Source organism: Onychomys torridus, chromosome 9, assembly GCF_903995425.1.
Source record: "Onychomys torridus chromosome 9, mOncTor1.1, whole genome shotgun sequence".
Lineage (NCBI taxonomy): Eukaryota > Metazoa > Chordata > Mammalia > Rodentia > Cricetidae > Onychomys > Onychomys torridus.
Genome location: NC_050451.1, coordinates 111,445,091 through 111,469,635, shown reverse-complemented (window position 1 = coordinate 111,469,635; position 24,545 = coordinate 111,445,091). Strand labels below are relative to the sequence as shown.

Here is a 24,545-nt window from a genome sequence, read left to right as displayed (position 1 = left end):
CATTTTCTGAAGTCTTCTTCAATTTCTTTTTTCACGGAATTAAAGTAATTGTCATATAGTTCCTTCACATGCTTAGTTAGAGTAACCCCAAGGTATTTTATATCATTTGTGGCTATTTAAAGGGTGATGTATCTCTGATTTCCTTCTCAGCCTGTTTGTCTATTGTATATAGGAGGGCTACTGATTTTTTTTTAGTTGATCTTGTATCCTGCTATGTTGCTGAAGGTTTTTATTAGCTGTATCAGTTCCTTGGTTGAATTTTTGGGGTCACTCATGTATACTAACATGTCACCTGCAAATAGGGAGAGCTTGACTTCTTCCTTTCCAATTTGTATCCCCTTAATCTCTTTGTGTGGTCTTATAGCTCTGGCTAGAACTTCAATTACTATATTGAATAAGTATGAGGAGAGCAGACAGCCTTGCCTTATTCCTGATTTTAGTGGTATTGCTTTGAGTTTCTCTCCATTTAATTTGATGTTGGTTGTTGGCTTGCTATAGATTGCCTTTATTATGTTTAGGTATGTTCCCTGTATTCCTGATCGCTCCCAGACCTTTATCATGAAGGGGTATTGGATTTTGTCAATTGCCTTTTCTGCATCTAGTGAGATGGTCATGTGATTTTTTTCTTTGAGTTTGTTTATATGGTGTATTACATTGACGGACTTTCATATGTTGAACCACCCTTGCATCCCTGGAATGAAGCCGACTTGATCATGGTGGTTAATTGTTTTGATATGTTCTTGGAATCTGTTTGGCAGAATTTTATTGAGTATGTTTGCATCAATGTTCATGAGGGAGATCAATCTGTAGTTCTCTTTCTTTGTTGCATCTTTGTTTGGTTTAGGAATCAGGGTAATTGTAGCCTCACAGAAGGAGTTTGGTAATATACCTTCTGCTTCTATTGTGTGGAACAAATTAAAGAGTATTGGTATTAAATCTTCTTTGAAGATCTGGTAGAATTCTGCAGTAAAACCATCTGGTCCAGGGATTTTTTTGGTTGGGAGACTTTTAATGACTGATTCTATTTCTTTAGGGTTTACTGGACTATTTAAATGGTTTATCTGGTCTTGATTTAACTTTGGTATGTGGTACCTCTCCAGAAAATTATCCATTTATTTAGATTTTCCTGTTTTGTGGAGTAGAGATTTTTGAAGTATGACCTGATGATTCTCTGGATTTCCTCATTGTCTGTTGTTATGTCCCCCTTTTCATTTCTGATTTTGTTAATTTGGATGCTCTCTCTCTCTGTCTTTTGATTAGTCTGGATAACGGCTTGTCTATCTTGTTGATCTTCTCAAAGAACCAACTCTTTGTTTCATTAATCCTTTGTATTGTTCTCTCTATTTCTATTTTATTGATTTCAGCTCTCAATTTGATAATTTCCTGGCATCTGTTCCTCCTGGGAGACTTTGCTTCTTCCTGTTCAAGGGCTTTGAGGTGTACTGTCAAGTCACTAGTGTGAGATTTCTCCAGCTTCTTTATGTGGGCATTCAGTGCTGTGAATTTCCATCTTAGCACTGCTTTCATAGTATCCCATAAGTTTGGGTATGTGGTGTATTCATTTTCATTGATCTCTAGGAAGTCTTTAATTTCTTTCTTTATTTCTTCCTTAACCCATTGATGATTCTGTTGAGCATTATTCAGTTTCCATGAGATTGTAGGATTTCTGTAGGTTTTTCTGTTGTTGAAATCTAACTTTAAACCATGGTGGTGCGAGAGAACACAGGAGGTTATTCCAATTGTTTTATATCTGTTGAGATTTGCTTTGTGGCCAAGTATGTGGTCAATTTTAGAGAAGGTTCCATGGGGTGCTGAGAAGAAGGTATATTCTTTTTTGTTTGGGTGGAATGTTCTGTAGATATCAATTAAGTCCATTTGAGCCATAACATCAGTTAAGTCCATTATGTCTCTGTTAAGTTTCAATTTGGCCCATCTGTTCAGAGGTGAAAGTGGGGTGTTGAAGTCTCCCACTATTAATGTGTGGGATTTTATATGAGATTTAAGCTTTAGTAATGTTTCTTTTACATATGTGGGTGCCCTTGTGTTTGGGGCATAAATGTTCAGAATTGAGACTTCATCTTGGTGGATCTTTCCTGCGATGAGTATGTAATGTCCTTCATCATCTCTTTTGATTGATTTTAGTCTGAAGTCTATTTTGCTGGATTTTAGGATGGCTACACCAGCTTGCTTCTTAAGACCATTTGATTGGAATGTTTTTTCCCAGCCTTTTATTCTTAGGAGATTTCTGTCTTTGAATTTGATGTGTGTTTCTTGTATGCAGCAGAAAGATGGGTCCTGTTTTCGTATCCATTCTGTTAGTCTGTGTCTTTTTATAGGTGAATTAAATCCATTGATATTAAGGGATATTAATGACCAGTGATTGTTCGTTTCTGTTGTTATTTTTATTTTTTGGTGGTAGTGTGTGTGTACTTCTGTTCTTTGGGGTTTACTGCTGTGGTGTTATCTATTGCCTGAGTTTTCATGGGTGTATCTGCCTTCCTTAGGTTGGAATTTTCCTTCTAGAGCTTTCTGTAGGGCTGGGTTTGTGGATAAGTATTGTTTAAATCTGGTTTTGTCTTGGAACGTCTTGTTCATTCCATCTATGATGATTGAAAGTTTTGCTGGGTGTATTAGTCTAGGCTGGCATCCATGGTCTCTTAGTGTCTGCATTATATCTGTCCAGGTCCTTCTGGCTTTCAAAGCCTCCATTGAGAAATCAGGTGTTATTCTGATGGGTGTGTCTTTATAAGTCACTTGGCCTTTTTCCTTTGCTGCCTTTAATATTCTTTCTTTATTCTGTACATTTAGTTGTTTAATTATTATGTGGCAAGGGGACTTTTGGGGGGGGGGTCTAGTCTGTTTGGTGTTGTATAGGCTTCTTGTATCTTCATAGGCATTTCCTTCTTTAAGTTGGGAAAGTTTTCTTCTATGATCTTGTTAAATATATTTTCTGTGCCTTTAAGTTGGTATTCTTCTCCTTCCTCTATCCCTATTATTGGTAGGTTTGGTCTTTTCATGGTGTCCCAAATTTCTTGGTCATTTTGGGTCGTGACTTTGTTGGTTTTGTTGTTTTCTTTGACTGTTGAATCTATTTCTTCTACCGTATCTTCAACACCAGAGGTCCTCTCTTCCATCTCTTGCATTCTGTTGGTTATACTTGACTCTGAAGTTCCTGTTTGTTTACTCAGATTTTCTATTTCCAACATACCTTCTGCTAGTATCTTCTTCATTTTTTCTATTTCCCTCTTCAGGTCTTGGATTGTCTCCCTTGCTTTTTCATGATTTTCATTCAAGGACTTATTGTTTTCTTCTGCTTTAATTGTCCTCTCCTCTAGTTTTGTATAGCGTTCTTCCCATTTTTTGTTTGTCTGTTCCTCTACTTTATTTTTGATTTCTTCAAGATAGGGCTCTAGCTTCTTTATGATGTTACTTATAAAGTTGTTTTCTTCTTCTTCTTCCATTCCATGATGATTAGGTCTAGTTGTTGGAGAAGGGCTAGGTTCTGGTGATGCTGTATTGCTCTTTATTTTGTTGTATGTACTTCTGCATTGACGTCTGTTCATCTCCTCTTGTGTTCCTTCTTGGTCTTATCAGTGTACTTGGTCCAGAGAGAATTGACAGATTTAGGGAGCCTCTCTCTGGTCCAGATGGAAGCTCTGGGCCAGATGGGAGCGGTGGTCCAGATGAGAGTGCTGGCTGGATAGGAGCTGGGGGGCTGGACTCTGAATCTTAGGAAGTTCCTGATGTCTCCTTATTTTGTCTAGATGGGAGCTCCTCTTGTCCAGATGGTAGTTCCTCTGGTCTCTGGTCCAGATGGGAGTTCCAGGGCAGGATGGACGCTGAGGGCTGGTCTCTGATTGTCAGGAAGTGGCTGGGGTCTTTGGCAGATGGGTGTGGGGGCAAGTTGTGGAGACTGCAGTGTCTGCCTGCAGTCTTGGAAAAGGGGAGCCTTCCCGCAGGGCTCACCAAATGGCCACAAACTGGGCCCAAGTTGGTCAGGACCTCCCGGGATGGCCTGCGCCCAGCGTTGGGACCTAGGGGCAGTTGCCTCTCTGACTATTACCCCAGGCACTCACCTCTGATCCAGATGGGAGCTGGGGGTTGGTCTCTGAGTCTCAAGAAGTGGCTGGGGCAAATGAGTGTGGGGGCAGGGTATGGAGACTGCTTTTTTTTCTTTTTTATAGACTTTCTGTTCTGCTTTCTCATTGGTTGTAAACCCAGCCACATGACCTCCTCATCACTGCCTGTCTGTATAGACCTCCAGGTCTTCTATGGTTGGTATTGAGATTAAAGGTATGTGTTGCCATGCTGGCTGTATCCTTGAACACACAGAGATCTGCCTAGCTCTGCCTCCCAAGTGCTAGGATTAAAGGCATGCACCACCACCCAGCTTCTGCTATGGCTTGCTCTGACCCCAAGGCAACTTTATTAACATACAAATAAAATCACATTTCAATACAAATAAAGTATCACTATAGAACAACAGTTGATGAACAAATAAAACTGTTCAAGACCGGAAAATGGATAAAGAAGCAAGAAAGAAAACACAAACTGAGGGAATTCTGGAAATGGAAAACCTGAGTACTATAGATGCAAGCTTCACCAACAGAATACAAGAAGTGGAAGAGAGAATTTCTGACGTTGAAGATGTAATAAAGGAAATAGATCCATCAGTAAAAGAAAATTTAAGCCTAAAATTTGCCTAGCACAAAGCATCCAGTAAATCTGAGACACTATGAAAAGACCACACCTAAGAATAGGAATAAAAGAAGGAGAAGAATCCCTGCTCAAAGGCCTAGAAAATATATTCAACAAAATCATAGAAGAAAAATTTCCTAATCTAAAAAAGAACAAACTTATAAAAGTACAAGAAGCTTACAAATAGACTGGACCAAAAAAAAAGCCCCTTGCTACATAATAATCAAAACACAAACATATAGAATAAAGAAATAATATTAAAATCTGCAAAGAAAAAAGGCCAAGTAACATCTAAAAGCAGACCTATTTGAATTATAGCCAACTTCTCAATGGAGATTTTAAAATCCAGAAGAGCCTGGACAGCTAAGAAACTATGGATGTCAGCCCAGACCACTATACCCAGCAAAAATTCAATCACCATAGATAGAGAAAGTAAGATAATTCATGACAAATTCAATTTTAATCAGTATCTATCCACAAATAGCCACAAATAATATATAATAACTTGGTGTAACTCTGACCAAGCAAGTGAAAGATCTGTACTACAAAAACTTCAAGTCTTTGAAGAAATAAATTGGAGAAGATATCAGAAGATGGAAAGATATCCCAAAGGTTGGTAAGATTAACATAGTAAAAAAATGGATATCTTACTAAAAGCAAAATACAGATTCAATCCAGTCCCCATCAAAATCCCAACACAATTCTTTACAGACTTTGAAACAACCATACTCAAATTCATATGGAAAAACAAAAAACTCAGGCTAGCTAAATGCTGTACAATGAAATAAATGCTGGAAGTATCACCATCCCTGATCTCAAGCTCTACTACAGGGCTATAGTAGTAAAAACAACATGGTATTGGCATAAAAATAGACACATTGATCAATAGAATAAAATTGAAGACCCAGACATAAATCCACACACTTACAGACATTGTTTTTTGACAAAGAAGCCAAAAGCATAGAATGGAGAAAGAAAGCATCTTCAACAAATGGGGCTGGCATAACTGTATGTTGGCATATAAAAGAATACAAATAGATCTGTACCTATCACCTTGCACAAAACTCAAGTACAAGTGGATCAAAGACCTCAGCATAAATCCAGTTACATTTAACCTGATAGAGAAACTAGAGAATAGCCTTGAATGCATTGGCACAGGAAACAACTTCCTGAATAGAGCACCAGTAGCACAGACACTAAGATTAACAATTAATAAATGGGTCCTCATGAAACTGAAAAGCTTCTGAAAGGCAAAGGGCACTGTCAATAGGACAAACTGGCAGCCTACAGAATGGGAAGATCTTCACCAACCCCATATCCAACAGAGCATGGATTGTAGTTGGACTTTGTTGTCAGACTTTCTGTGGACTGCCAGCCCCCAAATAATGACACAGAGACTTATTCTTAATTATAAAAGCTTTGGCTTAGCTTATACTTGTCCCCAACCAGCTCTTATAACTTAAATTAACCCATTTATATTAATCTGTGTTCTGCCAAATGGCTTGTTACTTATCCTCCATAATGTACATCCGACTTCATCAGTGTCTCACTTGCATCCCCTCTGCACCTAGATTCATACCCCTTATTAGTATCTCCACCTGGAAGTCTCACCTAACCTCTCCTGCCTAGCTGTTGGCTGTTCAGCTTTTTATTAAACCAATCAGGTGCCTTAGGTAGACATGGTAAAACAGCAACACATCTTTACATCAAATATCCTGTAACAGCTTATCTACAAAATATATAGATCAAGAAACCAGGCAGCAGGCTGGGTAGTGGTGGTGGTGGTGGTGGCAGTGGCGGCCCCGGAACGGCAGCGGCGGTGGCAGAGGCAGAGGCGGCAGTGGTGTAGCACACTTTTAATCCCAGCACTGGGGAGGCAGAGGCAGGTGGATCTCTGTGAGTTCAAGGCCAGCCTGGTTTACAGAGTGAGATCCAGGAAAGGCACAAAGCTACACATAGAAACCCTATCTCAAACAAAAGAGAGAGAGAGAGAGAGAGAGAGAGAGAGAGAGAGAGAGAGAAAGAGAGAAAGAAAGAAAGAAAGAAAGAAAGAAAGAAAGAAAGAAAGAAAGAAACCAGGCATCTCAACAGAAGAATCTCAAATGGTAGAAAAACACTTAACAGAATGTTCAAAATCCTTAGGCATCAGAGAAATGCAAATCAAAATGACTCTGAGATTCCACCTTACACCTGTTGGAATGACTAAGATCAAAACCACAAATGACAGCTCATGCTGGAGATGATGTGGAGCAGAACACTCCTTCATTTCTGGTGGGACTGCAAACTTGTACAACCACTTTGGAAATCAATATGGCAATTCTTCTGAAAATTAGGAATCAGTCTACCTCAAGACCCAATGATACTAACTCCTAGGCATATACCCAAAGGATGCTCAATCATACCACAAGGATACTTGCTCAACTATGTTCATAGCAACATTATTTGTAGTAGCTAGAACCTGAAAACAACCTAGATGCCACACAACTGAAGAACTGATATAGAAAAGGTGGTATATTTACACAATGGAGTATTGTTGAGCTGTTAAAACCAATGACATCAGGAAATCTGAAGGCAAATGGATTGAACTAGAAAAAAAAATCCTGATAAGGTAACATGGACCCAGAACCCAGAAAGAAAAACATGGTATGAACTCACTCATAACTGAATATTAACTGGAAAGTAAGGGATAACTATGCTACAATTCACTGACTCCAAGAGGCTAGGTAGAAAGGAGGGGTCAAGGGGAGAATTTTTGACCTCCCTGAGAAGGGGAAATAGAAAAGATCTCCTGGGTGGACTGGGGACTGGTGGGGATGGGAACTTGAGGGATCAGATTGGGGGTGGGTGGACGGAGAGAGTACTAAAAAAGATGACTGGAGTGGGTGGCTTTTTAGGGACAGATAGAAAACAGATGCAAGGGAAACTCCCATGAGTCTATAAGAGCAACCCCAGCTGAGACTCCTGGTAGCAGTGGATGCATAGCCTGAACTTGCCATCTCTTGTGATTAGATTGGTGACTAACCCAATTGTCATCAGACAATTTTTATCCAGTAACTGATGGAAACATGCAGAGCCCTACAGCCAAGTATTAGGCTGACTTCAGGGAATCCTGCTGAAGAGAGGGAGGAAGGATTGTGGAAGTAAGAGCAGTCCAGGACATCACAATAAAACTCACAGAAACAACTAGTCTGGCCCATAGGAACTCACAGAGTCTGAACCAACAACCAAGGAGCCTGCATGGGACCAGCCTAAGACCTTTATATATGTGACAGTTGTATCGCTTGGTCTGTTTGTAGGACTCCTAACAATGGGAGCAGGGGCTGTCCCCAATGTTTTGGCTGGCTCTTGGGGACCTATTCATCATACTGGTTTGCCTTGCCCAGCCTAAATACAAGGGGCAGTGCTTAGTCTAACCACAATTTGATATGCCATGCTTTGCTGATACCCATGGGAGGCCTGCCCCTTTCTGAACAGAAATAGAGGAGAAGTAGATTGAGGGGGTGCAGAGAGGAGGGTAAAGGAAATGGGAGGTGAGGAGGGAGGGGAAACTGTGACTGGAATGTAAAATATATAAATAACAAATAAAAATAAGAAGAGGAGAAGATATGAGTTTATTTCAAGTGTATACCTTCCTTGTAAATATTCTTACAGAACAATAGTTTACAATGGATGCATTAAGGGTTGTAAAATTTACATTCACACATTTTAATTCATCTTATATTATTACATACAAATGTTTATTTTTTGTTTTGTGGTGGTTAAATAATACTTGTAATTATTCTTTTATAACAATTGTGTATCTTTTTCAAATGTGATATTTTGGATTGTATTGCTTTATAATTACTTAATAAATGTTAATTATAAATTACATTTTCATAATCATTTGATATTATAATGTGCTCATTGTGCTATTAAATTAATGTAAAATGATTATTAAAATACATGCAATAGTCTAATCAAAAACATTTCAAATGCAGTCAAATTTCTGACTAACATTTGTTTAATTTATCATGGGAATCTCAGAATATACATTAATACTCTCTAAGGGATATTTTTAAATAGTTGAGAAATAAAATGGCAGCAGAATTTTAAATATTATCTTAGAGAAATAAGATTTTAATTACTTAGATCAGTCATTATCAACCTTCTTAAAGCTTCAACCTTTTAATACAGTTCCTCATGTTGTAGTGACTCCCACTGTAAAATTATTTTTGCTGCTACTTCATAGCTATAATTTTGCTACTGTTTTGAACCATGATGTGGATACTTTTAAAGATAGAAATTTGGCTAAGGGGTCATGACTCACAGGTTGAGAACCACTGCTTTAGAAGAAAAACCGCTTTCCAACTTCATGATTTTACTTACTGGTAATAACAAATCCATCGCATTTAGAACAATGCTAACTCTAGTTTTCATAATACAACTTATAGCCCAACATAAAATTGCAGAAACAGACATGAAACCATAGTACACAAAAATTAAAAACAAGTACTCCACAAACACAGACCTACAACTGGGCTTTTATGAACCAGAGCCTGTTAAGATCACAAAGGTGCATTGATGGCTCTGGCTATTCTATAATGTCTTTGGACATAAACATCTCATCATTTATAGGATTCTGTCTTGATCTTTAGAAGCCACTAGTGAAGTAGTTTGCTCAAGAATTTTAAATGTGTTTTAAAAATCTCTGTGAATAGACATGCATATCAAATATAATAGCTAATCATGACCATCAGCATGATTAGAGTGAGATTCAACTAGGATATTAGTAAGGCACACTATGGATGTATGTTTGGGTGTCTGTGAGAATGTTACCAAAGAAGATTAGCTAAAATGCTATCTAGGTTCTAACAGCACATAGTCTAAGAACCCAGAGGGATTAAATCACCATAATGGAGTCAATCCTCTCAAACTGTGAGCCAAAATGTAGTCTAAGATTTCCTGTGTCCTGCCTGGCCTGAGGTTGGGACAAATATCTCACCCACAGTCCTGCAGTCTTTTATAAAATAATCACATAGAAGCTTAATATTATTTATAAATGCTCAGCCATTAGCTCAGGCTTATTGTTGACTAGCTCTTACACTTAAATTAACCCATAATTCTTATCTATGTTTAGCCACGTGGCTTGGTACCTTTTCTCAGTTCTGCCTTGTCATCTTGCTTCCTCTATGTCTGGCTGGTAACTCCTGACTCAGCCTTCCTCTTCCCAGAATTCTCCTCATCTGCTTACCCTTCCTATACTTCCTACATGGCTACTGGCCAATCAGTACTTTATTTATCAACCAATCAGAGCAACACACAATCACAGCATACAGAACAACATTCCACAGCACCAAACTAAAGCTTTTCTCTCTTTAACTTACTTCGTTCAGAGAACATTCATAACAAGAGAACATTAACTAACACACTAGACATTTCTGTCATTAGTTGTTCTTGGACAGGGTTGTCTGGCTTTGAACTATCAGCATGAACAATTTGTGTCTATGTCTTAGGACACAATTATGGATGATATGCCTGATAGTGAAAACAATGAAATATTTTGATTATAAACCTATCAATCAAGTTAAGAAGAATATCAGCCAGGCATGTGATCTCAGCATTCCAGAGGTGGGGGGATGGCCACAAGTTGAGTGGCAGGCTGCGAATGTGTTGGGAATTACAGAATGAAAAGCTAGCAGCTAGACAACAAAGCATTAGGATTCCAAGTATACATCCTCACAACTCATTCAATTATGTGTACAGTTAATTTACTCAACATACTGCAAGCTGTGAATCCATTCTCAGAGTAGGGGCAATAAGGCTTACCATCATTGTTTCCTGTTGAATAAAAGTCTAGGGAAGTAGGTAAGGCTTCATATATGGTGGAATTCAGAGGATGAAGGTTATGTGGTTTCATAGGGACTCTACTACCTATTTCTTTACTTTTCTGTTGACTTCTTTCTTAAACAGTCTTGCTTGTTCCATGTAGTTGGTAAAGATGATTTCCCAGGCATTTGGGCCTTACATGGTTCTTCCAAAATTCCTGAGGATAGTGAGGTCTCTGAATATTCTAGCCAGGCCTGGGATATGGAAGCTGGGAGGCTCTGCCTAATCCTCATGGTCTAAGCAAACAGCAGAAATGAAAGTTAGGAAACATAAGAAGAACACTGGAAAATCAAAAGCCAACAGCTATTTTACATGTGGAAAACATTAAGATCTCACTTTTAAAATATTCCAAATAAGATATCCATCTTGTCCAGACAACCTTGACTCCTATGGATGCTGAACCATATAAGATTCCCCTTCTGTGTATGATGTTTTGTTTATGCTAATAACACAGTTTATGAATTTAGGATTTCTAAACTTGGAATGTCTCTTATGATCAATGGCCTGTCATATATGAGTTAACATTTTTATTTATTCCTTAGAAGTAATCAAAAAAATGATGACACCTTACACCTAGTGAAAAATGTCATCTTATTTCAGCTTTTTATTACATACCAATTTATACTTTTTAAAGGGGTTTATTTATTTTTATTTTTTTTACATGAGTGCTTTGCCTGAATGCATATATGTGTACTTCATGCATGCCTGGTGCCTGTGGAGGCCAGAAAAGGGTGTCAAACACTCTAGAACAGAAGTTATAGGTGACTGTGAGCAACCTGATGTGGGTGCTGTGAACGGAGCCCAGTTCTTCACAAGAACAGCTAATACTCATAACTATGAAGCCATATTTCAACCCTTCAATTTATATTTCTTAATCATATTATATTCCCTTCAGAGCTGGTATTTGCTTCATGATCTTTTATAAATAGTACCATAAAGCTATTTCCCTAATATGTTTGGCACATAATTAATATTTTAAATTTAAAAACTAATTTATTGATTGTATTTGGGTTTGGATTTGCAAATGCCTTCCAAATAAATATATAGTATAATACATAACATCTGTAGAGATGACAAATTAAGCAAATACAGAAAAGCTCTTAAAACACAAGTGTTATCTAAGAGTGAAGCTTGTTTCTCTCCAGCAGTTGGTGATCCCCCAGGGAAAATAGGTGCTTCTGTCCCACAAGATCCTCAAAGGATCCAGCCTGTTAGGTTAGATCTGACCTTTCATAGTCTTTGCAAGGCTTTCAGTTTGTGTTCATGGGTACCATTCCATCTGTTTCCATTTTTAGTCCACAGAATCAGAAAATAAATATCTATGGTAAGTTTGATTTGCCAGGTCTATAGTTACACAAGACTCTTGTTTTCATTATCTGTTAGGCCTGAGCCTAGATCATTAGGCACACTCAGCTACAGAGTGCAGATGCAAAGGCTAGAAAGCAGTCTGTTGCCTGGGTTGCACTTGGCTAAAACTCAGGAAAATCTATTTAAAGGAAGAAGGAGAAAATAAATGTTGGAGTAGGAGTCTGAGCCAGTCCTTTATAGATGTTTGATTTTCCCCATTATTAGTGTGTAATACCTAGGAAGGCTTATTGCAAGAGAGATTAAACATAACTAATGCTGAATTAAATGTTTACTTAGGTATTAAGCATTGGGAAAATATTATTTTTATGTCAACAGTATGTATTAGTTAATACCATTTTGAATGATCATATTGTATGTCTAACAGTTGCCAATGTTTGTCCTTACTCATTGATTTGAGACTTGCTGTGTTCTCACTATATGACCAACCATATGCTAGGGTTGTCTTAGTTACCATATTACTATTTTTAGTATCCAGATGAAATGGAAAATTATGACTTTCTTACACAGTACCATGAAAAATTATATTTAGTATGGATTTCTTTGAAATTCTGTTTCTAGCATGTATATCTTTTTCTCCATGACTAGGTTCTTCGGGTGGTCCGGCTTATTAAGATTTCACCTGCATTGGAAGACTTTGTGTACAAGATATTTGGTCCTGGGAAAAAGCTTGGAAGCTTGGTGGTGTTCACTGCCAGCCTCCTGATTGTTATGTCAGCCATCAGCTTGCAGATGTTCTGCTTCGTTGAAGAACTGGACAGATTCACCACATTTCCAAGGGTGAGAACTTGACACATGGCCAGTTTAATCTATTGTTCTTATTTTAGCAGTGGTGATTAACTCCAAAGACATTTCATTTTAGTCATGGTTCAAAAGCATTACCATATCTTTGATAACTTGAGAACATTAAATTTTAGGACTTTGAATAGTCTATTCTGCAGGGTGTAGTTATTTGAATATGTTTTCAGCACCATCAGAGTACACATTAATTTTAAAAATTTTGGAAATAATATTTTGGATGCCACAAAACATCCGTAGGAGAAAATGGGATCAATGGTCCTTCATGACTATGACTTACAATGAAGCAGAAATTTTAACTAAAATGACCATTTTTGTGAGATGTAACATATTTTAGGCTTATTTTATAGTTCATCCTTTTATGTTGTATCTAACCTAAAAGCAAACTTTGGATTGTCTGTACATTATAATTCATAGACCTCAAATTTCAGATGACTTTATAAGGTGATCAGACTTCCACATTTGTGTTAAAATTCACAAGGGGTAAGGAACAAATGGCTCTATAAACAGGACTTAGCATTCAGTCCCTAACTAAAAAGAGCCATGTAGACTGATAAACATTAACAGTCTAGTGACTGAAACAAGACAATATGTGTTCTCACCAAAAGTTGAAATAATGAGACCTATCTTTGTGGGAAAATAATCATGGACTAAAACAAGATAAAATATGTTCTTAACAGCTTTGGCAGTAGAAAGGTTTTTTAATGGAGTTATTAATAAGGTATATTTTAAATAATTTTTATTCTAAATTTGTAACAGCTATCAGTGTTAGTATTTATCCTTTTATGATACAAACTTTTCATCCATACATCCATTTGTTGCATACTTACAATGAATCAGGACAGAATTAAACTTTAGGTCCTTCTAACCTCTCAGTTGAGGGGAGGGGCCAGAAAATAAACACACAGCTATGCAGGCACAAGGTACCCTAGAACCCTAGAAGGAGACCCATGACCAGGATGGAAAAGTCCAGAAAGACTTGTTGGAATAGGTGACCCCTGGTGAGCAAATGATGTAGCCATAGGGTTGTTGGTATAGAAAGTGCAAAAGGTCTAAGATAAGCATGTTTTCAAAGGAAAGATAAAGAGAAGTTGATAACTGTGTTAGTCAGGGTTTCTACTGCTTTGTTAAACACTGTGACCAAAAGCAACTCAGAGAGGAAAGGGTTTACATATTTCAGTTCACAGTCCACTGAGGGAAGCCAAGGAAGGGAGTCAAGGCAGGAACTGAAGCAAAAGCCATGAAGGAATGCTTCATGCTAGCTTATTTCACATGACTTGCTCACTCTGTTCTTACAGCACTCAGAACCACAAACCCAGAAGTGGCATTGTCCATATGTGACCTGAGCCCTCCCACATCAATCATTATTCAAAACAATACCCTGGAGACTTGCCTACAGGGCAATTTTATGGAGGCATTTTCTCCGTTAAGATTACTTATCCCCAGATATATCTAAGTTTGTGTCAAGTTAACAAAACCCAACCATCACAGTAGCCAGTGGTGAGAGAGGAAGATGTAAGACTGAGGGCTCTATGGGAGAGTGAGGTTTAAAACATGTGGCATAAAAGGACAAAGGCAATAGCTTTCTAGTGAGGGAGAAGGCAAGATCCAAAACATGAGCACAAAGGTTAGGCTTAGATGAGTATTGAGATCTAGAGCACAAGGTTGTCACCAAGGACTAGAAAACAATGAAATTCACAGGCACGCTATTCACTCAATGTGCTATTCAAGCAGAAGCACTGAGCAAGTCAAAAGAAGCCCTCATCCTCATAGTTCTTGTCCCTGAAGAACAATATAAGCTGAAAAGCAGGTGAGTCTGCAAGGTGGTACATGGTAGAAGGATCCTTTACTTCTGAGAAGTCATGAAACAAAAGGTCCTGTCTTTCATAAGCCAGGAGACGGCTGCCAGAAAGAGTAAGGATCCAGGCATGGAAATGCACTGATCTAGAATAAAGAAGTGTAGACGAATTTCTAAATAGTCTTATTAAATAAAAAACACAGAGCCAAATATATGGGTGAAAGCCTTAGAGATCAGGGAAATAGGAAAAGCCACCAGCCAACCTTACCTCACCAACTCTACAGATATAGATACCCAAGTACTGGAAAAATAACATAATCTAACAGAGGCTGAATTATATAGCTCAAATTTTAGACACTAGGTTCAATCCCCTGTACAACTACAACAAAATACTAAATCAAAATACATCTGTAACTGTGCAGAATTTAATTTGCGCAATATGAGGTGGATTTGGTATTCTTGGGTAAATTGAGGTAGATATGATGTCCTTAGGTGCCTCCATCTGATCGCTCTCCCCACATTCTGAGAAATAGATTCTGATAAAAACACAAATGAGGTTGAACTCCAGATGTGAGCAAAGCCCATGTAACAACATGATTTTAATCTCTGACCATGAGCAAAGAATGATGTCTGTCCTGCCATTCAGATTACAGAAACCAAAAGCCAATGATTAGATGCTGTATGAAACTGCTAACTGATCCATTTGTCCCCTTAGTAGAAAATTAATGCAAATGGTAATGGATGTTTGTTTCTAAACATTGTGAATCCAAGTGATGCTGGTCTAAATATCATCACACGTCAATTTATGCACACAGAACATAAATTGATCTTCTCAAAGAACCAACTCTTTGTTTCACTAATCCTTTGTATTGTTCTCTTTATTTCTATTTTATTGATTTCAGCTCTCAATTTGATAATTTCCTGGCATCTGTTCCTCCTGGGAGACTTTGCTTCTTCCTGTTCAATGGCTTTCAGGTGTGCTATCAAGTCACTAGGGTGAGATTTCGCCAGCTTCTTTATGTGAGCATTCAGTCCTATGAATTTCCATCTTAGCACTGCTTTCATTGTGTCTCATAAGTTTGGGTATGTGGTGTATTCATTTTCATTGATCTCTAGGAAGTCTTTAATTCCTTTCTTTATTTCTTCCTTAACCCATTGGTGATTCAGTTGAGCATTATTCAGTTTCCATGAGATTGTAGGATTTCTGTAGGTTTTTCTGTTGTTGAAATCTAACTTTAAACCATGGTGGTCTGATAGAACACAGGAGGTTATTCCAATTGTTTTGTATCTGTTGAGATTTGCTTTGTGGCCAAGTATGTGGTCAATTTTAGAGAAGGTTCCATGGGGTGCTGAGAAGAAGGTATATTCTTTTTTGTTTGGGTGGAATGTTCTGAAGATATCAATTAATTCCATTTGAGCCATAACATCAGTTAAGTCCATTATGTCTCTGTTAAGTTTCAATTTGGCCCATCTGTCCAGAGGTGAAAGTGGGGTGTTGAAGTCTCCCACTATTAATGTGTGGGATTTTATAGGTGATTTAAGCTTTAGTAATGTTTCTTTTACATATGTGGGTGCCCTTGTGTTTGGGGCATAAATATTCAGAATTGAGACTTCATCTTGTTGGATCTTTCCTGTGATGAGGATGTAATGTCCTTCATCATCTCTTTTGATTGATTTTAGTCTGAGTCTATTTTGCTGGATATTAGGATGGCTACACCAGCTTGCTTCTTAAGACCATTTGATTGGAATGTCTTTTCCCAGCCTTTTATTCTTGGGAGGTGTCTGTATTTGAATTTGATGTGTGTTTCTTGTATGCAGCAGAAAGATGGGTCCTGTTTTCGTATCCATTCTGTTAGTCTGTGTCTTTTTATAGGTGAATTAAGTCCATTGATATTAAGGGATATTAATGACCAGTGATTGTTTGTTCCTGTTGTTATTTTTATTTTTTGGTGGTAGTATGTGTATACTTCTCTTCTTTGGGTTTTACTGCTGTGGTGTTATCTATTGCCTGTGTTTTCACGGATGTATCTGCCTTCCTTAGGTTGGAATTTTCCTTCTAGTGCTTTCTATAGGGCTGGGTTTGTGGATAAGTATTGTTTAAATCTGGTTTTGTCTTGGAAGGTCTTGTTCACTCCATCTATGATGATTGAAAGTTTTGCTGGGTGTATTAGTCTAGGCTGGCATCCATGGTCTCTTAGTGTCTGCATTATATCTGTCCAGGTCCTTCTGGCTTTCAAAGTCTCCATCCAGAAATCGGGTGTTATTCTGATTGGTTTGCCTTTATAAGTCACTTGGCCTTTTTCCTTTGCTGCCCTTAATATTCTTTCTTTATTCTGTACATTTAGTTGTTTAATTATTATGTGGTGAGGGGACTTTTTTTTTTTTGGGGGGGGGGTCTAGTCTGTTTGGTGTTCTATAGGCTTCTTGTATCTTCATAGGTATTTCCTTCTTTAAGTTGGGAAAGTTTTCTTCTATGATCTTGTTAAATATATTTTCTGTGCCTTTGAGTTGGTATTCTTCTCTTTCCTCTATCCCTATTATTGGTAGGTTTGGTCTTTTCATGGTGTCCCAAATTTCTTGGACATTTTGGGTCATGACTTTGTTGGTTTTATTGTTTTCTTTGACTGATGAATCTATTTCTTCTACCGTATCTTCAACACCAGAGATCCTCTCTTCCATCTCTTGCATTCTTTTGGTTATACTTGACTCTGAAGTTCCTGTTTGTTTACTCAGATTTTCTATTTCCAACATTCCTTCTGCTAGTGTCTCCTTCCTTTTTTCTATTTCCCTCTTCAGATCTTGGATTGTCTCCCTTGCTTTTTCATGATTTGCTTTCAGGGACTTATTGTTTTCTTCTGCTTTAATTGTCCTTTCCTCTAGTTTATTATAGTGTTCTTCCCATTTTTTGTTTGTCTGTTCCTCCACTTTATTTTTTATTTCTTCTATATAAGGCTCTAGCCTCTTCATGATGTTACTTATAAGGTTGTTTTTTCCTTCTTCTTCCATTCTGTGATGTTCAGGTCTAGCTGTTGGAGAAGGGCTAGGTTTTGGTGATGCTGTATTGCTCTTTATTTTGTTGTATGTACTTCTGCCTTGATGTCTGCCCATCTCCTGTTAGGTTCCTTCTTGGTCTTATCAGTGTACTTGGTCCAGAGAGAGTTGACAGATTTAGGGAGCCTCTCTCTGGTCCAGATGGAAGCTCTGGGACAGATGGGAGCTCTGGTCCAGATGAGAGTGCTGGCCGGATATGAGCTGGAGGGCTGGACTCTGTGTCTCGGGAGGTCCCTGGTGTCTCCTTATTTTCTCCAAATGGGAGTTCCTTTTGTCCAGATGGGAATTCCTCTGGTCTCTGGTCCAGATGGGAGTTTCAGGGCAGGATGGAACCTTGGAGCTGGTCTCTGATTCTCAGGAAGTGGCTGGGGTCTCAGGCAAATGGGTGTGGGCTCAGGGTGTGGAAACTGCAGTGTCTGCCTGCAGTCTTGGAAAAGGAGAGCCTTCCCGCAGGGCCCGCCAATTGGCAGGGAACTGGGGCCAAGTTGGTCAGATCCTCCTGGTGTGGCCTCTTTCCAGTGGTGGGACCCAGGGGCAGTTGCCTCTCTGACTATAACCCAGGCAACTCACCTCTGGTCCAGATGGGATTTCCAGGGAGGACCTTAAATTTTTATCTAAGAATAGAATTGCTGTGTCTTAGAATAAATGTATCTTCAACTATGGCAGATTATGAGTGACTTGAATTCCATAGTAGATTTAGTGGTTAATCTGTCATTAGCAGATGAGCTAATTCTGAATTTCAAACCCCACAGAACTAGGTTTGGCCAGAACAGGTTACATCTGTTGATGCTTCATCTTACTGTGAACACTAAGCTCTTCATTTTGTCTTATTTCAGTTTGCTACACTGTTCTGTCCATGGTGCAGTGCCTGTGGGGCCCACAGGCTGTCCCTGTCCATAGAGGCACACAAGCTGTAACTGTCTATTGAGGCACACAGGCTGTCCCTGTCCAGTGAAGCACACAGGCTGTCCCTGTCCATTGAGGCACACAGGCTATCCCTGTCCATTGAGGCACACAAGCTGTCCCTGTCCATTGAGGCACACAAGATATTCCTATCCACTGAGGCACACAGGCTGTCTCTGTCCATAGAGGCACACAGGCTGTCACTGTCTAGTGAAGCACACAGGCTGTCTCTGTCCATAGAGGCATGCAGGCTGTCTCTGTCCAGTGAAGCACACAGGCTATCTCTGTCCAGTGAAGCACACAGGATGTCCCTGTCCAGTAAAGCACACAGGCTGTCCCTGTCCAGTGAAACACACAGGCTGTCCCTGTCCAGTGAAGCACACAGGCTGTCTCTGTACAGTGAAGCACACAGGCTGTCTCTGTACAGTGAAGCACACAGGCTGTCTCTGTCCATAGAGGCACACAGGCTGTCTCTGTCCATAGAGGCACACAGGCTGTCTCTGTCCATAGAGGCACACAGGCTGTCTCTGTCCATAGAGGCACACAGGCTGTCTCTGTCCATAGAGGCACACAGGCTGTCTCTGTCCATAGAGGCACATAGGCTGTCTCTGTCCATAGAGGCACACAGGCTGTCCCTGTCCAGTGAAGCACACAAGCTGTCCCTGTCCATAGAGGCACACAAGCTGCTTTCTCTTCTTCTCTTCCTGTTCTTTGTCCAGCTAGTCTTCACCAAGAGAGGAACCCAGCACATGTCCAACTTGACCCAAGTATTTTAGTTCTGTAGGGTCTGTGGCATGTTCCTTGTGCCTGACATAACACTCAAACAAAAGCAGGGTCTGTGGCATGTTTCTTGTGCCTGACATAGCACTCAAACAAAAGTCTTCAGACATCATGAACTCCCCAGGGTGGGGAATTCAATCAGAACTTCTTAGTTTTAGGTATCTGAACTTTCCATTATTTTCTTAGGATCATAACTAAGCCTTTAAACAAACATTTGTTGCCTTCTAGCTATAATTTTCCTGGGATTTTAAAATGTCTGCTTTGTTAATTTCATACATGTATACAATGTACTTAGATTATATTCACAATCCACTCTTTTCCCTTTTAATTCCTTCAGTCACTCTCCATCCCCTTTCCAACTATATTTACTCTTCTTTGGAGGGGGTAGTAGCAATTGAGCCCTGGAATTTTTTAACTCTTTTTCCTACTTGTGATCAGAAACAAAAGTTCCCTAATAAATTTTAGATAGGATTTAAAGCATTCCATTAACTTTTTTTTTTTTTCTGAAAGAAGGATGGATTCTTATGGGCACAACCTGATTGTCTCAATGCTTGAGCTCACATCTCTTTATTGCTGTCTCCTCTTTGAGCTGCAGATCCTCATGTCTCCACCTGCTAGCTTCTAAGTCACTGAAAGTCTTTTTTCATATAATATTTTACATAACTGTTTGGTAATAAAGTCTAAGTCATGTGTCTGTTATCTTTCATAAATGTATTACTTTTCCTTATATAATAGAGGTGACAGGCATATGGACAGGGAAACATTCATTAGCTCCTTCTGTTTACTATAGTCAAGGCTTTAAGGAAGAATTATAATAATTTATCCCTTAGTAGAAAGCAGCTAAACTAAAAGGTACAATATCTTACAATACATATACTCATTTATAAGTAATATTGAGCATGTACTGGTGAGCATTTGAAAATTCTAGGACTGTATTATGTTCATGTCTGCCATGCCTCCAAATGTAATCTTATTTTAATAGCAAGAATAGATTGCTTCCAAGAAAAGTAGGTCTGCAAAGCTTCTGAGGCAAATAACATATCCATGGGTATTTTGTAAAGATTTGGGATGGGCCTGAAATGGAGCTGGTCAAGGACAATCTGATGAGTAAATCAAAAACTTAGAACTTTAAGGCATGGTAGGGCCATCTGAGAAGGGCTGAGTAGTTGACTGGAACCAGTCCATGAAGAATCTGGGATTCAGAGAGTCACCAAAGATCATACTGTCAGTCATATTATTTCTCTGGGCTATGTATTCATTATATAAAATTCATTTTTATTTACCAAAAAGAAAAGTTTATCAGCAGTTGAATAATGACAAGCATCTTTGGAGGTAATTTTATTTTATTCTTTTTGTGAGGCCATTATTGTGTCAAATTCTCCACAGGCCTATAAAGTAAGTCTCATCTGGAGCTCTAGACCATACTGTTATTCATGCCTGGACGTGACTCTCCAACAGAAAGTGGCAACTTGGCTCAAAATTTAAAGTAATGAAATGACAAACCTAAGGCAATTGTCCCTCCCCCTGTCCAATCCTTTAAAAATACTTTATTTCCTTTTCAATATAACTTTAGACATTTTTGTTGGTCCTGTTTAGGTCCAATTGTATTTGTTTTTGTGATGATTCATCACTACCTCCACAGTGATAATATCCTGTGAACATACTTTTAACAATGGCTTTAATGCTTCCTGACTCATATGGAGCTGGCCATTTCTGCCTGTTTTATATTGTCACTGATGGTCATAGGGTGAACATTGTAGGAATTATTACTTCCCTTGATGACATATTCATACTCATGCCCTAACATTTTTCATTTCACTTAGTTTATTTGCTGTTCCCCAGCTGTTATTTACCAGAACACTATAATCACAGTAGTCAATAACAGTCTTTTTATTCAACAAACTTTGAAACAAATGTGGGCCATTAGTAAGAAATACTAATATTCTATTAATTTTGGGTGACTTCTTTAAGCATATTTTCCATGCAAAGGTGAATCTGTTATTAAATATATTGTTGAGTCTTGCATGCAGAAAAATTTATGCTCTTTGCTCTCTCTCTCTCTCAAGTCTGTCTACAGTTACCCATAAAATAAAGCAAAGTGATAATACATGATTGAGAAGGCTGGAGGGAGAAGATAATGACAAACTGGTTAGCACTGTGTCTCCAGATAGTAGCTGGTAGTATCACTTCTAAATAACATGGAGAACATTCTTAGCACCATACACTAAATTCTAAACAATAGTCAGATGACCTAGCTAGCTCATAAAGATCCCTCTATAAATAAGACTGAGCAAAATTATAGTTTTAAACATTCATCTTAATTAGTCCTTTGAAAACTAAAAAATAATAATAATAATAATAGATAGGTAGATGATAGAGATGTATGATAGATAGGTAGGTAGATAGATAGAGATAGATGATTGATAGATAGATAGATAGATAGATAGATAGATAGATAGATAGATAGATAGACAGATGATAGAAGGCAGATAGAAAGATAGGTGATAGATATCAGAAAAACAAGACCAGTTGCCAAATCACTGCCTGAATAAAAAAAAAAAAGCATATCATTACCGATTTCACATATAGATCTAAAGGGAGGACCTCTTAATGACTGATATATAGATCCATTCATTCCCTCCTATGCACTTCTTGTCTAGAATCTCAAAATCCCTAATGAGCCAAAATGCTAAGCTTCTTACACACTGAAGATGACTGTCTCTGTAGCTTCTGTGTCAATGAATAATAAAATCCCAATTTCCAGGAAACACAATGGGATAGGTTATGTGTAAATGTGTGTATTTGGCTGAGTATCCCTGTGGCTGATCAATCACATATGTATGTGGGAGTAGGAGATCCCTAGGGAAATGGAGACTTACAAGACGTGTTCTATATTCTCATTTAACACAATACAAAAGGAGAAAAAAGAAACAGTATGTAGGGGCTTAGCCATAGAAAGAAAATGTCCAGTTCAGACCCAGGACTGTAGTGTGACTGCTTGGGTTTTATTGTTTGTTAATATTTGTTTTGTTTTGTTTTCAGGGTTTTGTTGTTGTTTTAGTTTTCCACATGCCATCAACTCAGAATCACTGAAAAAAAGGCAATAGGCAAAGTCTCCAATCCTACCTAATGCTAAAAGAAATGTACTTGATAGTTTCTGTAAGAAAGTTCTAGAAATTTGGCAACAAACTAAAGGGACCGATATTTGGTAGAAGATACCCCAAGACCAAGTTCTCAGCCCAAAGGGGATTTATTTGCCCCAGAGGTACAAAGAACAGGGAATAAAAGACAAAGATAGGAGATAGAGGATGAGGGAAAAGAATATCCAGGGCAAATATCTGGCCTGGATAGAGAGAAGACAGACATGACCCATAGGCAAATGGCAGTTTATAAAGGTAAAAGGGAACGCCCAATTTTAGAATGAGGTGTCTAATTTTGATTGGTCATGTTAATTATGGCAGCCAAAAGAGGGATTTTGATTACTGGACTTCAATACTTTGATAGATGGACCTTAGTAAACAGCCTCAGGAAGAGGAATTGGACAAATAAGGTAACAGACCTTGGCTAGCTTTAGGAATGTAATCTAATGTGTTTTAGCAAGGCAGAGGAAATGGGGGAGAAGGGCAAGCACATTAGAGCCATATTTGCCATGCTTGAGCTAGATAGAGTTCCTGCACAAAGTGTGTATATTGAGATGAAACACCACAAAAAGCATTTTGATAAAAAAAAAATTAGACAAATATCAGATTCCTCATCTCTTGGAATTGACCAAGTATTTCAGGTTGAGCACAATGAAAAAGAAAAATCAACAGGGGGATTATGAAGAAAGAGCATAGAGTGTACCATCTTGGGGAGAAAGGGGAAGGTCATTTTGTATATTATACCACTAGACAAACATGTTCATGTGATACTTGCTGCCAATTCTACAATAAAGGAAAGATTCATTATTTTTTCCTCATTCAAAGCAAACTGCAAGTATGTAACAAGGATTATAGCTGAGCCAAATAAGTTTGAGCAAATTCAAAATAATTAATTAAGGGAAAATTAAAACAAAACTCAGGGGATAAAGAGATGGTTCTTTGGTAAAGAGCACATACTACCTTTGCAAAGGACCCAAGTTCATTTCTTAGCATCCACATTGGGCAGTTTATAACCATGTGTACCTCCACCTTCTGGGAGATTCAGTGTCTTATGCCTTTGTGGGTATGTTCACTCATGTTTGCATACCACACACTTACAAAGAATTAAAAATAATAAAATTAATAATTAAAAAATTAGTCAAAACCAAAACAAGACTGAAAACTACTATAAAAGCTCACCATGAGGACATCCTTTTTCCCTGCAATTCATACTCAGATGGAAGATTCCCCAGAAAAGATACACTTAGGTCATCATGACCACACATGTTCAACAATGACTATGAAGTACCAAGCAGCTCCTAGAGACGTGAAAGCAATCTTATGAAATCCAGAAAGACATTCCTCTAGTGGTAATATTCTTAATAGTAACAGCTACTGTGTATGAATCCATTCTGAATGTGAGGTCTAATAATAAGAATATTTTGCAGAAATATAGAGAGTGTGGTTCACAAGTATATATAAACTACATCCATAAAATATAATCCACAAAAAAATATCAAAAGGAGTACAAGTATGGGGATGGTATGTGCACACAGGTTATATTCTAGTGCTTGAGAGTTTGAGACATAAGAATGAAGAGTTGCTGGCTAGTCTGAGCTGCACAGCAAGATGCTCTCATTAAAGAAAAAAAAAATAAGAAGGAAGAACAGTAAGGGACATCACCAATGAGAGATCACTACCAGCAAGGAAGAGTGTATACCTACAGTAGATAAAGAATATGAGGCAGGGGATTGAGGAGATGATTCAGAAAGAGGTCTTGCTGCACAAGCATGAGGACCCAACACTTACTTAAATGGTGGACATAGTCATAAACACCTGTGACTCTGGTGCTGGGGGACAGAGACAAGAAAATCAACTGAAGCATGCTGACCACCAGCCTGGCTAAAATGCACCAAGATCCAGGTTCAGTGAGAGGTCTCTCCTCAAGGGAACAAGGCATAGAATAATAAAAAAGGATAACCACTCTCCTCCTCTGGTCTCTGCAACAAACCAGCCTGCACATTTTCATACACAGGCATAACACACACACACACACACACACACACACACACACACACACACACACACACACGCATGAGCGCACGCACACACATACACAGGGGAGGAGTGGGGAGCAAAAGACCCATAACAACCATGTAAGTGTCTGA

General features: G+C 38.5%; 1 protein-coding gene across 1 annotated transcript in view; it reads left to right on the top strand.

The window, feature by feature from the left end:
* Positions 1 to 24,545, top strand: part of Nalcn (sodium leak channel, non-selective) — a 326,188-nt gene that overhangs the window by 161,608 nt on the left and 140,035 nt on the right. The window contains exon 13 of the mRNA XM_036199902.1: positions 12,517 to 12,708. Coding sequence (XP_036055795.1) covers positions 12,517 to 12,708 — 192 coding nt within the window. The remainder of the gene's footprint in view (positions 1 to 12,516; positions 12,709 to 24,545) is intronic.